Source organism: Bacillus rossius, chromosome 13 (assembly GCF_032445375.1).
Source record: "Bacillus rossius redtenbacheri isolate Brsri chromosome 13, Brsri_v3, whole genome shotgun sequence".
In the NCBI taxonomy this organism is placed as follows: Eukaryota; Metazoa; Arthropoda; class Insecta; order Phasmatodea; family Bacillidae; genus Bacillus; species Bacillus rossius.
The window spans coordinates 3,450,490-3,465,445 of NC_086340.1; the positions used below are offsets into that span (position 1 = coordinate 3,450,490).

The 14,956-nt window shown below is 46.6% G+C and overlaps 1 protein-coding gene across 1 annotated transcript; it reads left to right on the plus strand.

Moving 5' to 3' along the window:
• The first annotated feature begins 164 nt into the window (after window positions 1–164).
• LOC134538119 (2-(3-amino-3-carboxypropyl)histidine synthase subunit 2) lies at window positions 165–14,748 on the plus strand. Its single transcript, XM_063379150.1, has 7 exons — window positions 165–406; window positions 1,571–1,683; window positions 3,020–3,240; window positions 4,499–4,702; window positions 8,540–8,811; window positions 10,271–10,430; window positions 11,592–14,748. The coding sequence occupies exons 1-7, from the start codon at window positions 254–256 to the stop codon at window positions 11,912–11,914; spliced, it is 1,446 nt and encodes a 481-aa protein (XP_063235220.1). The 5' UTR covers window positions 165–253; the 3' UTR covers window positions 11,915–14,748.
• Window positions 14,749–14,956: the final 208 nt, after the last annotated feature.

Genomic DNA, 14,956 nt, shown 5'->3' on the forward strand with positions numbered 1-14,956 from the left:
AACTTTGATTGATAGTAACTTAGTTCATAATTTCACTCATTTATTGGTTCTTATAACATGAAAAACTCTTGTAAATATTTATATTAATTCATTAAATCATTCTTATACGTGAATGTTTAAGTTGACCCAAATGTCCAAGGTTGGCTACATGTCTTGTTATAAAAAAAATTGCCGTGAGCCGTATAGGTGGATAATCCTTGCCGTGAGCGAACATGTGGGATTATTTGTGGTTAAGGTTTTAAAACAGTTGGAAATGGCTGGATTTAGTAGTGATGAAACTGTTTCAATAACAAAAAATGTAGACGTCAAGGAAAGTGAATTGACTTCGACGCCCATCGAGCTACTCGAGGAAGTTTACGAGTTGAATAAGTGCTCGTCATGGATTGTTGACAAAGGTGCAAACAAGGTAATTGACCATCGTGAGCGTTGGTTAAGCATGTTTTCTGATACTAGACATCCTCATATCTCAACGGCCTGGTTACACTGGACCCTGAACTACTTCAGGTAAACATGTTCAACTTTTGCGTGCGGTTACACACAGTCTTAGTTAATTTAATATAGCTGCAATTGGGTACAAAGTGCCCGGTGGCAAGCATTCTCCCTACTTCCCCCTCACTCTCCTTCTGAACTGGTCCACACTCCCAGCCGCCACACACTCCTCCTCCAGCCTATTCCATTCCCCTACTGTCCTCACGACCATCGCATTTTTTCCCCTTTCTGTTCTCCTCCTCTCTTTGAAAACCTTCCTAGTATTTTCCTTCCTACTTCTAGGCATTCCCATTTTGACTTTGCCCCCCAGCTCTCCCCATCCTCCCACTCCACTCAGCACCTGGTACATCTTGACCAATCTCTCCTTCTGTTTGAACATGTTTCATTCGGGGCCATTTCTGTTTCAACCTAAACAGTTTGGCAAAGTTGTCCAAAACATCTCGTCTACATAAGCACTGATTGAATGTTGATTTTTGGGAGTATAAACAGTCCTGTGCGAAAAACTTAAGATGATGAACGTTCGTGGCATTAGTTCATGTAATATTTTATTGTTTTTAACGTTATGCTGAAGTTAATTCTCTAACAGAGGTACACTTACTTAAATAAATAAGATCCACAACACATTCATTCTATGACCGTAGACAGTAGACAATTGGTTGAAGTTGAACACATAGGCCTAGTTCTGACGTGTTCATTTATCAACCCCGTTCGGCAGACATGATTTTGCAAGCGCAAGCCGGCCCTCTCAGTGCAGGACTTCGTAATTCCAGGTGGCCAATTCCAGGGGCCCCCGGCCCCCTCAGGATCTGTGCCCATGATTCGGAGGATAGTAGAAAGGATGCACTTTTTCGTGGAAATGCGTAGGAGAAAGTGCTTGGCAGTGAAACCACGTAGTAGACAGCGTGATACAGTACAGTTGATTGTTGTGGTCTGTGGTGTAGATCAGGAGTTATAATAGGACTTAAGAAAATCAACAGAGAATCGTATAGAGGGCTAAATGAGTTTGGAAGAATAATGTGTTCATTATTAAAATGGAAAGATATGTTTTTGTAAGGCAGTTATTAGTGTATTTTCTTTTCAGGTGTGCCTGCAGTTCCCCGATTCGCTACTCCCAGATGCTGCTGAGGTTGCGCTTTGTCTGGAGAAGAAACTTAGTCGTAAGGTGTACATATTGGGAGATACGTCCTATGGTAGGTAAGTTTACATTATGTGCGCTAAGTTCATTCTGAATTACTTTCTATTTAACAGTGTGCTGTTACAGTCGCAGGCTACCAGGCCTGTCGCGTTGTACACCAGACTGTGGGGCCGCCACCTGTAGGCCGCCAACCGGGCCTGTGGTCCAAGCAGTGCAGCAGCCGTTAGAGACACCTTGTCCATGTTTACCACTGTCTGAGCGTGAGCCTTGCCGATGTCGCCTTCGGCCTCACTTCACTGCTACCCCTCCCACCATGCCTAGTTTCCAGTAGCTTTTCCTCCACTGGGGGCTCAACACCCTCCTACAACCACCCGAAGCCAGTGGACCCTGTAGGGAGTAGGGTTGTTTCCCGCCGGCCGACTCTCGGCATTGAGTAGCTGGCTGTACTCTCTACTCCTTTCCCAGACAGAGCAGAGACTTGGACTGTAGATAAGAGAGATGCCTGGGAGGGCAGAGCAGTAGGAATGAAGTTCATGAGGAGCGTGTTGGCAGTTAGGAGGCAAGACAGGATCAGGAATTAGATTGTTTAAGCAAGAACAGGACTTGTATGAGATCATTGAATAAGCAAGAATGAGATATGTAGTTAAAGGAGAAAGGAGAAGACTGGAACAGAGTGAAGGAGGAGGAATGATTTTTGGGACAGAGGAAGATGGAGGCATTTTACTTTGCTGACTCGGCCGCAGGCTGGAAACATTTGCTCATGAAATAACATTTGCAAAACCCCTGATATGTGTTGTCTGATGCTTCTGACCTCGTTGCCGACAATGTAGATGGTCTCTGCGTTGGTGTGTTCATCCACTGTAGTCATCACAGTGTTGCATGGAAGTGTGTCGACACCCGTCTAGCGTACCTCCAGCCGTGTCGGGAGTCATGTGCATGGCTCAGTGCGACCGTGGCATCAGGCAAGTGTCTCAGTCCACACACTGTCTGATGCCTCCTCCGCTCGGCGTGCACTGTATCGCGTAGTGGCATGCGAATAATCTCGCTCAGGCTGCGGCTCGCGGTTACGTGATGATGACAGACACACACACACACACACACACATACATTATTATTATGCCGGTCAAGGGGTTGCTCCCCCCTTTTCTTTTCTAACCCAGCGCTTTTAGCCTAGGCCTTACCGCCCTGGGGCCCCCATTGGGCGTGGATGCGGATCACGCCGCATACGCAATCAGGAAGGGCATTAGAGCTTCGGCTATACACAGGGGCTGAGGCTACCCATCCCAGCAACTCACACACACAGAGAAAGATATATAATACTGTGTAATGTTGTAATGTTCGTACTGCCTGCGAGTGTCTGGAGAGGTGCGTGAACTGCTGTCGTCTCGCCCCCAGCTGCTGCGTGGACGAGGTGGCGGCTGAGCATGTGAGCTGCGAGGCCATCGTCCACTTCGGTCACGCCTGCCTCAGCCCCACCCGGCGGCTGCCCGTCCTCTACGTGTTCCCCAAGAAGCCCCTGGACGCGGCCCACTTCGCGTCCTGCCTCAGGGACACCTTCCCGGACACCGCGGAGCGAATACTGCTCCTCTACGACGTGTCTTACGCGCACCACATAGGTTTGTGCTCAAACACTTACGTTCGTCAAGTGAACATTAGCTTCCAGTAGAAGTAGTTTTATTCAGTAGACGGCGATCGGTTCTGAGTGTGGTGATGGAAGCCATCCAGGCTGAGGTTCTGGTGACTCTGCGGTGGGCTGTCGCTGCCTCGTAAGTGTGTCGGCGAAGGTCAGTCCTCAACTCGGGGTCTTTGTCTCGCCAGCCGTGATCTTGGTGAAAATGCAAACAAACCTGAGGAGTTGATTTAAGATTTTTTTTTTTTTTTGCTGGTTAGAAAATTCCTTGGAAGAAATTAGTCAGAAAAATATTACTGTACAGACGGACACATTGGGCTAACGATGACGAGATAGTTGCAATGAGAACAAAAAATAGAGACAGAAAACGACCTCAAATAACTCGGTGACAGACAGACGAACCCAGCGATGATACTGAACAGACAATGTGGGCAACAGAGACGCACAGGGTAACCCAGGAAAGTAACAAAACAGAGATATTAGCGTCACGCGACGACGACAGCACAGTCAAACGCAGTCGGCTTCCTAAGACAACAGTTGCAACGTTTCTGGAACAGAGCTGCTCCCATCCTGTCCTGTCTCCTCGTCGTTTGCCCACTGCGTCCATCTGTGCTGCAACATCTTTCTGACTAATTCCTTCCATGGAATTTTCTGTGCTCTGTACGTTTTTTTTTAAATTTCTGACAACAGCTGATTTTGGCTTGTTTTCTGTGTACTTGCATTTTCATATTTTTTTATTCATTATTGAGCTTTCTTATGACATACAGTGTGGCCAGCATTGGTGTATGTCCAGAGAAACATCTTAAATCAATTTTTCCATTTCAAGAACCATTGAAAATATGAAAACTATCACATGGTATCTGTTTAATACACTGTTGAATGATCTACTCAAATATGTAACATAATACATTTATTAAGAAAACAGAACAACGATTAAATTGTACATATTACAAAACTTTTCACCTTACACAAAGAGACCTAACGAGAACGTACTCGCTTGGCAACAACCGCAGTAAACAACTGAAGTCACATGTACCAGTGCTTACTCCATAGATACCTGTACAAATAGGCATAGTACACTTGTACACCTCCGTATGAACATCTGTTCCTAGTCTCACACCCCAATAATATAAAATTCGCTCACGTTCCAACATTATCGATGACGTTTGTGCGAGCCAAGCTGTTGCACACTTTGTTTAAAAACGTTGTCAACCTCGGATGAACGTTTGCCGTGCCTGTTTCAGACTCGCTGTCGTCGTGTCTTTCCGGCGAGTACGACAACCTGGTGGTGTCGAGGCTGGACACGGAAGGAAGCGACGCCGCGCCGAAGGAGAACCGGCTGGGCCGCGCGTGGGATCTGGGCGCAGGGTGCGCGGAGGGGGATTACCACGCGGTGTTCATCGGAGGGGACGGGCGGACTCTGACCAACTTCGCTCTCACGATGTCAGGTGTGCATGGAAGCAACTACGTACTTAGCTTTGATTACCGTCGTCTTGCTGAAATTTGATGGTTAATCCCTAGAGTGAAACACACTCAGTTTGGTATTGTTTGATGTTTTATTAGAATGTTTGTTGTTGTGAGAAGATGACTCGAGATGTTTTTTAATGACTGCATCGCAGAACATTTGTCCACTGCAGAAAATGAAGACTGAGTAATTTATCCTTAACAAATTTGTCTTTTACATAAACACACAGACAGAATTGATTCGGTAGTAAAAAAAAAGCAAACAAACCAAATGAATATTTGAATTACTGCAAAACCCCTTATTTGCACTTTTCATGGGGACAAAGTAAAAAAGTGTAAAAAGCGGGAAAGTGTAAATAAAGGGAAAAGTATAAAAAGGAGTACAGTTTACCTTATTTAGAATTTTTTTCCTTTTGTTTAATAGCACATACTACAATGCAGGTACAAACACACTAACAACAAATTTTACTTTAGTATTTAATCAATTATTAATTTACCACATTTGACAAAAATAAAAAAAGAATGAAAGCCAAAATGTTTTTCTGATTACTTCCTAAAAAATAAATTTGAAATTTTCTTCTGATTGCTTTTTTGGCTGTTCAAGGAGATTATTTGCCTCTCCAAATTATAAATACAGTTGCAACCGGCAGGGTTTATAACAAATACGGGCTACATACACATTGTTCACAGTAAAAAATTTTTTAAGAAAAGGCCGCAAATTGATGAATATTTGCCCTCAATAGCGCGCCAAACGCGGAGAAAGGTCATTGTACTCGGTCAGCTGCTGTAACGACGCGGCGGCACATGCGCACTCTATGCTCCGCCCAGACTCATGACGCCAATAGATGCGAGCTTAGCGGAAAAAAATATAAGCTCCACCTCCCGTGTACCAATTTTATCCAGTTCTAATACCAGTTTATTGGTATACGCACCAGTTTTCTCGCTGCCTAGACATGTTCAAGTTTACGTTTATCATGATGTCTTGATACCAATAATTAATTATTTACGATCCCCAGAAATAAATGGTTGGTTTAAAAAATATGGCGTCAACTGTACAATACTTCCCAAATTATAAAAGACGTATAAAACAGTTACCAAGACACCGCTCATTTTATCTTGTGAAGTTTATGTCTCGTGCCAGTATTTCGGCTAAGTTGTGACATAAATACAGTATCAGAACTTACAAGCAGCCATGTTTGTACATTCATGAGTTTACGTTTTTCCCTTGTGCATTTTAGATTGTCTCCTGCTATAATTACTCGTACTTTTACACGCCTAGGCTTAAATTATTACATGTTTAGAAATAAAAGCAACTTTTCATGTTATAAAATATGTATATTTTGCTATTTAAAATGTTCATTGCCTACTAGCTCCACGGTATTTTCTGGTTGTTTATGGTTGTTACGTGACGTAAATAGCGGGATTGATTCGATTTTTGAGACGTAATTCGCGGAAAAGTATTGTATTGGACTATATGGGAACGAAACGGGACCTGAAGAATATAGTGCAAATAACGGGAAAATGTAAATAACGGTAACGTAAATAAGGGGTTTCGCTGTAGTAGAAAAAAATTCAATGAAAACGTGTAGAAAGGATATTGAGGCGGTACATATTGGGTGTTTTCTTCTACTTTCCTGATTTATATTTTACACCAAAGATAAGCATATTCATATTCACATTTCATTCCACGCCGAGTTAAAAAAAAAATTTGGCAGTCTTACATTTTCACTTTGATGTTTTTTTTTTATATACTAATAAAATTTCTACGGCCAGTTGATTGTTTAGTATGCGACAAGAAATTCTGTTTGTTTTATTAATTACTTAACAATATATATATATATATATATATATATATATATATATATGTTTTTTTTTTTTTTTTTTTTCATAGTTATACAGTACAACCCTGTTATAACATTCTCCAAGGGACCAACATAAAAAAATGTTATAAGCAGGAAATCATCTTCACTTTGTAAAAATTACACGTGGATTGATTAAATTAAAAAGTATAGGTAAAACAACACAAAATACAGGAGTATTACACTAAGTACAGCAATAGAGTGGAAAATTGGTTAATTTTATTTATAGATAATACCTAATAATATGCTAAAGAAAAAAAAATGTTTTGTACGATACAGTTCAGAGTCGAAACAGAAATATTCAACTCTTTTGCAATCACAACACACGTTTTGTTGGGGTTCCTGTCCACTTGGTTAATAAACTGAATTTTTTCAGCTACAGAATATATTTTCGCTTATATTTATCGGCCATCATAACCGTACAAAAACCTGAATAAAATTTCAATACGGCGTATTTTAATTAAATATGACCGTGACTACAATAAGTAAAAAAAAATAATAATACCGTATATACTCGTGTATAGCGCGCCCTTTTTTCCCCTCAAGTAAAGGAAAAAAATAAGGATGCGCGCTATACACGGGAAAAAAAATTTTGGGGGGGGGGGAGGCGGGGAGGAGTGGAAGTCGTTAACTGCCGGGTGACGGGTGACGTTTCTGGCCAGCCCCCACACATACGCACAAGCAACAAGGCCTCTCTTTCACACACACACACACACACACACACACACACACACACACACACACGTGCGCGCGCAAGCTCGCAGGTGTCTTGTTTATTTTTAGACCTCACCCCTTTATACAGAAAGCCAGAAGCTAGTAAAAAGAGAGAGAGAGAAAGAGAGAATGTTGTCACCAGTTTCCCCCCCCCCCCCCCCCCCCCGGCAACTTCTTCGCTTCCTCCATTCCTCACCGGTGAGTCATCAAGTTCTCCGCGCCAGCTTAGCAACGTAGCGCGGCACGCCTCCCTCCCTTCCTTCCTTCCTTCCACGTACCAGTTGTGACGATATAGCGCTTCATTATCTTCCGTTTAGACAGCAGAGTTTATGTATTTTCCTGACGCATCACCACACATCAATTTAAATAATCAGGTACCACAAAATGTTAGTAAAATTTATTTATGGGGGAAAAAAAAAATTTCAATTTTTTTTTCTTTGGAATTAGTTGCAAAAATCGTGGTGCGCACTATACACGAGGGCGCGCTATACACGATTAAATACGGTAATTACGGTAAAGGTTAACCACAAACAAAAGCCGTGAATATATCCATAGAACAGTTAACCATCTCAAGGTGTTAAACCTTTGAAACAATAACCAGCACCATAGACTATAGTAGCACTGTTTCCGACCATGTATCAGTGCACAAAATGCGCATCATAAGTATAAAGGAACAAGTCATAGGCCAATAAGAGCGAACAGGACGCCATATTGATAGTCGATCCGGTGCAAGTTGTGGAGTGCGTGTGTACCACGTCTATGGTGAAATACTCAAATGTAAACATCTGATGTTTGTATATGCGTGCTGTATTTTCTAGCTATGGTTTCGCTCTAAATTATGACTTTGAAGGAAGGGATACTGCAAATTGTGGCAGTTATCAAAGCAAATTTGAACGTTAAAGGCGGGAATGTAGAAATTTTAATATTGTTACAGGCGGGAAATTAAAGCATTGTGATAAATGGAGAAATGACGGGACCATGAAAAAATGGTGTTATAGGCGGGAAAATGTTAAAAACGGGAATGTTATAACCGGGTTGTACTGTATTGTCAAGTGCCTGTCAGCAAAGTGTAGTCGGGAGAACTTGATGAGAGGAGGAATGAATCTGTGTGACAGGAAGACTTGCCATGCGTGTACTCAGTTGGCAGGAAGACTTGCCATGTGTGTACTCAGTTGGCAGGAAGACTTGCCATGTGTGTACTCAGTTGGCAGGACGACTTGCCGAAGTGTACTGTGTTGGCGTCGGCAGCGGCGTCGTTCCGGCAGTACGACCCGGCCTCGGCCGCGCCGGCCCTCGAGCGGTTCGACGCCCGCAGGAGCAGGTTCCTGATGAGCCGGCTGTACCTGGTGGAGCGGGTGAAGGACGCCAGGACCCTGGGCTTGGTCGTGGGGACCCTGGGCGTGTCCCGCTACCTGGAGGCCATCGGCCGGGTCAAGGCGCTGGCCGCCGGCCGGGGCAAGAAGTGCTACATCTTCGCGGTCGGCAAGCCCAACGTGGCCAAGCTCGCCAACTTCCCCGAGGTCGGTTCGGTTTCGTTGAGCACAGAACTTCCCGGGGTTCAATCAGCAGGAGTGATGAGTTCCCATCATCCAGATGAATACCCCTTTACTTACCAATGGAAAAAAAAAATATCAGTTTCCCACCCTAATCTGTTTCGGCAAGAATCCTCGATGTCGATTAGTCAGCGGCTATGTCTTGTGGCTGTAGGCCTGGTAGATGTTTGCCGCTTTACAGTCTTGCCAGCGCTCTAATTCTTCATTCATTGTGCGATCTTGACAAGCGGGATGGAGTGTCAGCTGTCAGACCTGGCGGGTGGCCCCACGTGGTAAATAAAGAGAGTCAGTGACGTAACCATGTTGGTTATAAGTTCCTTATTATATAGTCTATTTGGGAATGGTGGTTAGTTAGCACAGGGTTCGTTTGGTTTCTTAATATCCTTAAAACGCCCTAAATTATCCTAAGTTTCCTTAAAAAGTTCTTCAATTTCCCTAACATTCCTTAGAAACTCCTTAAAGTCTGATTGCTAGTAATAGATAAATTCGAGCTTTTTAATATTTTTTGGTTTCTAACTTGGCAGCAATCAATGTTTGCGCATGCGCAGTACAGTTGGTGAATTTCGTACCACGTGATTAGAAGTTAAACACAAAAATTGTTTTGGATTCATTTTGCATATTTCGTATCTCGTCTTTAAACTAAAAATGTGTTATTTTTTACTTCCGTACTTGTAACTTATAAAGTGAATGTAATTAGTGATTAAATTTAATGTTAGGGGTCGTCCATTAATCACGTGATATTTTTTTTAGCAAATTTTTAACCCCCCCTCCCCCCTAGTGATGGTGAGGTTTCAAATTACTCCCCCCCCCCACCCAATAAATCACGTGTATTTTTTGGTGCAAAATATTTTTAAAAATTTCGGAATATTATCTTTAAATATTGATATAATCTAATTTAATTCTGGAAAATTAAGCACAGTGATAAAAATGTCCAGACACACATTTAGGTTGCAGGTTTATTCTCACTGGCATAAAAATAATAAAGGAAAGACTTATATGTGATTTACGCATGTATTCGGCGCCAAAATCACAGTCTTACTAGCGACTGGCAAGCCGAGCCGGGTGGTTCATGTTGCGGCGGGCGTGGATATTGTTGCCTGGCTACGGCGAGTCAAGGTCACGCATCGCTTTTCGGTTTAGTAGAAATCGGGCGGGAAAAAAAATACACGTAATATATCTCTACACCCCCCCCTCCCCCCTTGTGATATTTCGTGGTTTTTCCCGACACCCTCCCCTCCTCCTTTCGAGCCTTACGTGATTAATGGACGATCCCTTAGGGCTGCAAATTTCCGAGATTTCCAGAGATAATTCTTGACAATAGGGGTATGTTAATGTTACGGGTATGTGATGTGTTAAAGTCTGAATTTGCTGGTATAAAAGATTATGAAAATAGCAAAACCTAAAAAAAATTTTTTTTTTACCCCAGATCGACGCATTTGTGTTGATTGCGTGTCCGGAGAACTCTCAGATGGACTCCAAAGAATTCTACCGTCCAGTTGTGACACCGTTCGAAGTGGAACTAGCGTGTGGCGGTGAGCGGCCATGGAGCGATAACTACATCACGGACTTCAGGGATCTTCTGCCAGGTGATTATAGTTGGTGCCAACCTATGTGCTCACTTTGGAATCCTGGTTTAATGTTTTATTTCTAATGGTTAATGGTTAAGTATTTTGCAATGAAGGTATAATCTAGAAGATACACACCTGACTTGGTTAAGATTAAATATTGTTCATTTGTGGGCAGGTATTGGTTTCAGAAACTGATCCAGTGTTCACGTAACTCATATGATTTAATGTGATGCAGTGCATTGAAGTTTGAATCTTAGTGTTGAGTGGTTTAGCTCGTTAACATGGGAATTCTGGGCTGATTGTTATTAAATACTGAACTTGCTTTGTATATCACCACCTTTTTTTTCTGTGGTGTCAGAACAATGGTAACAGGCATAATTGTATTTCAGATGTTGCATTGAAATGTGCTGGAAGGTCTCACTCCCAATATGCTTCAAACTGACGCTTAGAGTTGTTAATAACGTAGAACTGTTAAACATTGTTATAGTTGAAATGTATGGATTTGCAATATACTGTAGCAAACAATCAAATTTATAAGTCGTAGTAGGCAATTTATCTTTGATTTCAGAAGAACGTTACCAAATGCCAGACTGAAACATACTCAATATCCCTTTGTATACCTAATTTCGTGCTCTCGTGCATGGGCCAACAGAACACATTAACAGCAGTAGGGGGAGGGCAGCAAGATAAAATGGATTTAGGAAAAGGGGGAAGGAGGGAAAGAGGCATGAAGACGAGACATCACTACAACTCCCGCGAACACTGAACGGTTCAACCTTTCAGATACCAGATGAGTAGACAAATGAAAACAGAAACTGCACACAATGAATAGTAATAAAATTGTTTTATGTAGGCATACTATGGAGATATGAGCTTTTTTTTGTACATCTGCAGACAGCTTTTGTGATAATGGCTGACCAGTAGCACAGCAATTGTTAGGATTGTTCAAGTTTAGTAACATGGGGTATTTTGTATATATAATTTATACTATTTTTTTGTTGTTTTACCTACCTCTTAGTTTCTACATTGATATGCTAGGAATTACCAAAAAATATTTTGCAATATTTGCATGATATTTGTTGTGTTGCGTGATATTTGATGGTGGTGTGTGATATTATTTGGCGTTGAAGTTTTATGATTTTGCGTTGCACTAGAAGTGGGTGGATGTAATGTCCGCAGGTGGAAGGCACCATGTGGAGGCCAGCGAGTGCCCTAACAGCGCAGATACGGCAGATGTCTCGCTCATCACCGGCCGGCTGCGCAACACGATGGGGCTCGCGCGGCAGGTGGAGAACGGGCCAAGCAGCACCGTCGCGCAGAGAGCGGACCTGGCAGTGTCGACCGCCTTGCCGTCGGGCAGCGAATTCCTGCTGGCGCGCAGCTGGCGCGGCCTGGAGCAGGACCTGGGACAGACCGAGGCGAGGCTGGCAGAACACGGCCAGAGTGGCGTCCCGCAAGCATACGCCTCCGACCGAGAAGCCCTGCGCCAGCCACGCACATAGCTAGCTCACCAGGCAGTGAGTACCTGCTGGCACGGCCTGGGGCAGACCGAGGCGAGGCTGGCAGAACACGGCCAGAGTGGCGTTCCGCAAGCGTACGCCTCCGACCGAGAAGCCCTGCGCCAGCCACGCACATAGCTAGCTCACCAGGCAGTGAGTACCTGCTGGCAGGACCTGAGGCAGACCGAGGCCAGGCTGGCAGAACACGGCCAGAGTGGCGTCCCACAAGCGTACGCCTCCGACCGAGAAGCCCTGCGCCAGCCGCGCACATAGCTAGCTCATCAGGCAGTGAGTACCTGCTGGCAGGACCTGGGGCAGACCGAGGCGAGGCTGGCAGAACACGGCCAGAGTGGCGTCCCACAAGCATACCCCTCCGATCGAGAAGCCCTGCGTCTGCCGCGCACATAGCTCGCTCACCAGGCAGTGAGTACCTGCAGGTGTACGCCTCCGACCGAGAAGCCCTGCGCCAGCCGCGCACATAGCTCGCTCACCAGGCAGTGAGTACATGCTGGCAGGACCTGGGGCAGACCGAGGCGAGGCTGGCAGAACACGGCCAGAGTGGCGTCCCACAAGCATACGCCTCCGACCAAGAAGCCCTGCGCCAGCCGCGCACATAGCTCGCTCACCAGGCAGTGAGTACCTGCTGGCAGAACCTGGGGCAGACCGATACGAGGCTGGCAGAACACGGCCAGAGTGGCGTCCCACAAGCATACGCCTCCGACCAAGAAGCCCTGCGCCAGCCGCGCACATAGCTCGCTCACCAGGCAGTGAGTACCTGCTGGCAGGACCTGGGGCAGACCGAGGCGAGGCTGGCAGAACACGGTTAGAGTGGCGTCCCACAAGCATACGCCTCCGACCAAGAAGCCCTGTGCCAGCCGCGCACATAGCTCGCTCACCAGGCAGTGAGTACCTGCTGGCAGGACCTGGGGCAGACCGAGGCGAGGCTGGCAGAACACGGCCAGAGTGGCGTCCCACAAGCATACGCCTCCGACCAAGAAGCCCTGCGCCAGCCGCGCACATAGCTCGCTCACCAGGCAGTGAGTACCTGCTGGCAGGACCTGGGGCAGACCGAGGCGAGGCTGGCAGAACACGGCCAGAGTGGCGTCCCACAAGCATACGCCTCCGACCAAGAAGCCCTGCGCCAGCCGCGCACATAGCTCGCTCACCAGGCAGTGAGTACCTGCTGGCAGGACCTGGGGCAGACCGAGGCGAGGCTGGCAGAACACGGCCAGAGTGGCGTCCCACAAGCATACGCCTCCGACCAAGAAGCCCTGCGCCAGCCGCGCACATAGCTCGCTCACCAGGCAGTGAGTACCTGCTGGCAGGACCTGGGGCAGACCGAGGCGAGGCTGGCAGAACACGGCCAGAGTGGCGTCCCACAAGCATACGCCTCCGACCAAGAAGCCCTGCGCCAGCCGCGCACATAGCTCGCTCACCAGGCAGTGAGTACCTGCTGGCAGGACCTGGGGCAGACCGAGGCGAGGCTGGCAGAACACGGCCAGAGTGGCGTCCCACAAGCATACCCCTCCGACCAAGAAGCCCTGCGCCAGCCGCGCACATAGCTCGCTCACCAGGCAGTGAGTACCTGCTGGCAGGACCTGGGGCAGACCGAGGCGATGCTGGCAGAACACGGCCAGAGTGGCTTCCCACAAGCATACGCCTCCGACCAAGAAGCCCTGTGCCAGCCGCGCACATAGCTCGCTCACCAGGCAGTGAGTACCTGCTGGCAGGACCTGGGGCAGACCGAGGCGAGGCTGGCAGAACACGGCCAGAGTGGCGTCCCACAAGCATACGCCTCCGACCAAGAAGCCCTGCGCCAGCCGCGCACATAGCTCGCTCACCAGGCAGTGAGTACCTGCTGGCAGGACCTGGGGCAGACCGAGGCGAGGCTGGCAGAACACGGCCAGAGTGGCGTCCCACAAGCGTACGCCTCCGACCGAGAAGCCCTGCGCCAGCTGCGCTCATAGCTAGCTCATCAGGCAGTGAGTACCTGCTGGCAGGACCTGGAGCAGGACCTGGGGCAGACCGAGGCGAGGCTGGCAGAACACGGCCAGAGTGGCGTCCCACAAGCGTACGCCTCCGACCGAGAAGCCCTGCGCCAGCTGCGCACATAGCTCGCTCACCAGGCAGTGAGCACCTGCTGGCAGGACCTGGGGCAGACCGAGGCGAGGCTGGCAGAACACGGCCAGAGTGGCGTCCCACAAGCGTACGCCTCCGACCGAGAAGCCCTGCGCCAGCCGCGCTCATAGCTAGCTCATCAGGCAGTGAGTACCTGCTGGCAGGACCTGGAGCAGGACCTGGGGCAGACCGAGGCGAGGCTGGCAGAACACGGCCAGAGTGGCGTCCCACAAGCGTACGCCTCCGACCGAGAAGCCCTGCGCCAGCCGCGCTCATAGCTAGCTCATCAGGCAGTGAGTACCTGCTGGCAGGACCTGGAGCAGGACCTGGGGCAGACCGAGGTGAGGCTGGCAGAACACGGCCAGAGTGGCATCCCTCAGGTGTACGCCTCCGACCGAGAAGCCCTGCACCTGCCGCGCACATAGCTCACTCCTTGGTCACTTTTGGAAAAAGTGGGAGACTATTTTCATGTTAGTAATTTTACTACATGTAACCTCATTACAAAGTGCTATTTTTTAAGAATTTTTCATTATTTCTAGACCCCACACAATGTTTTACATTTAGTAACATTTCAGTATCAAGTATGTACTTTCGTTATTACTTACAAGAACTATGTGCTTTTTCATGTACATTGTAACAATATTTCACTGTATGGGCCATCACTACCACCTTCCTCAGTTTGTTTTGTAACAAAATAGAAGACTTCTGTTAATGTTTAATTTTATACCATAATATTCTCAAATATTTTAAAGAAGAAGAGAAACCACCATGTACACACTCATACATCACATTCTCACTACCCATCTAACTTTTTATTCAAGCCATATACAATACCCACTTTTATTTATTAGTTTCTGTAGTCCCTCAGTTACAAGTGTTCCACTCCACCTGGTTTAGTCTGGGCACATGTAGTGGCATGGGCGTTGC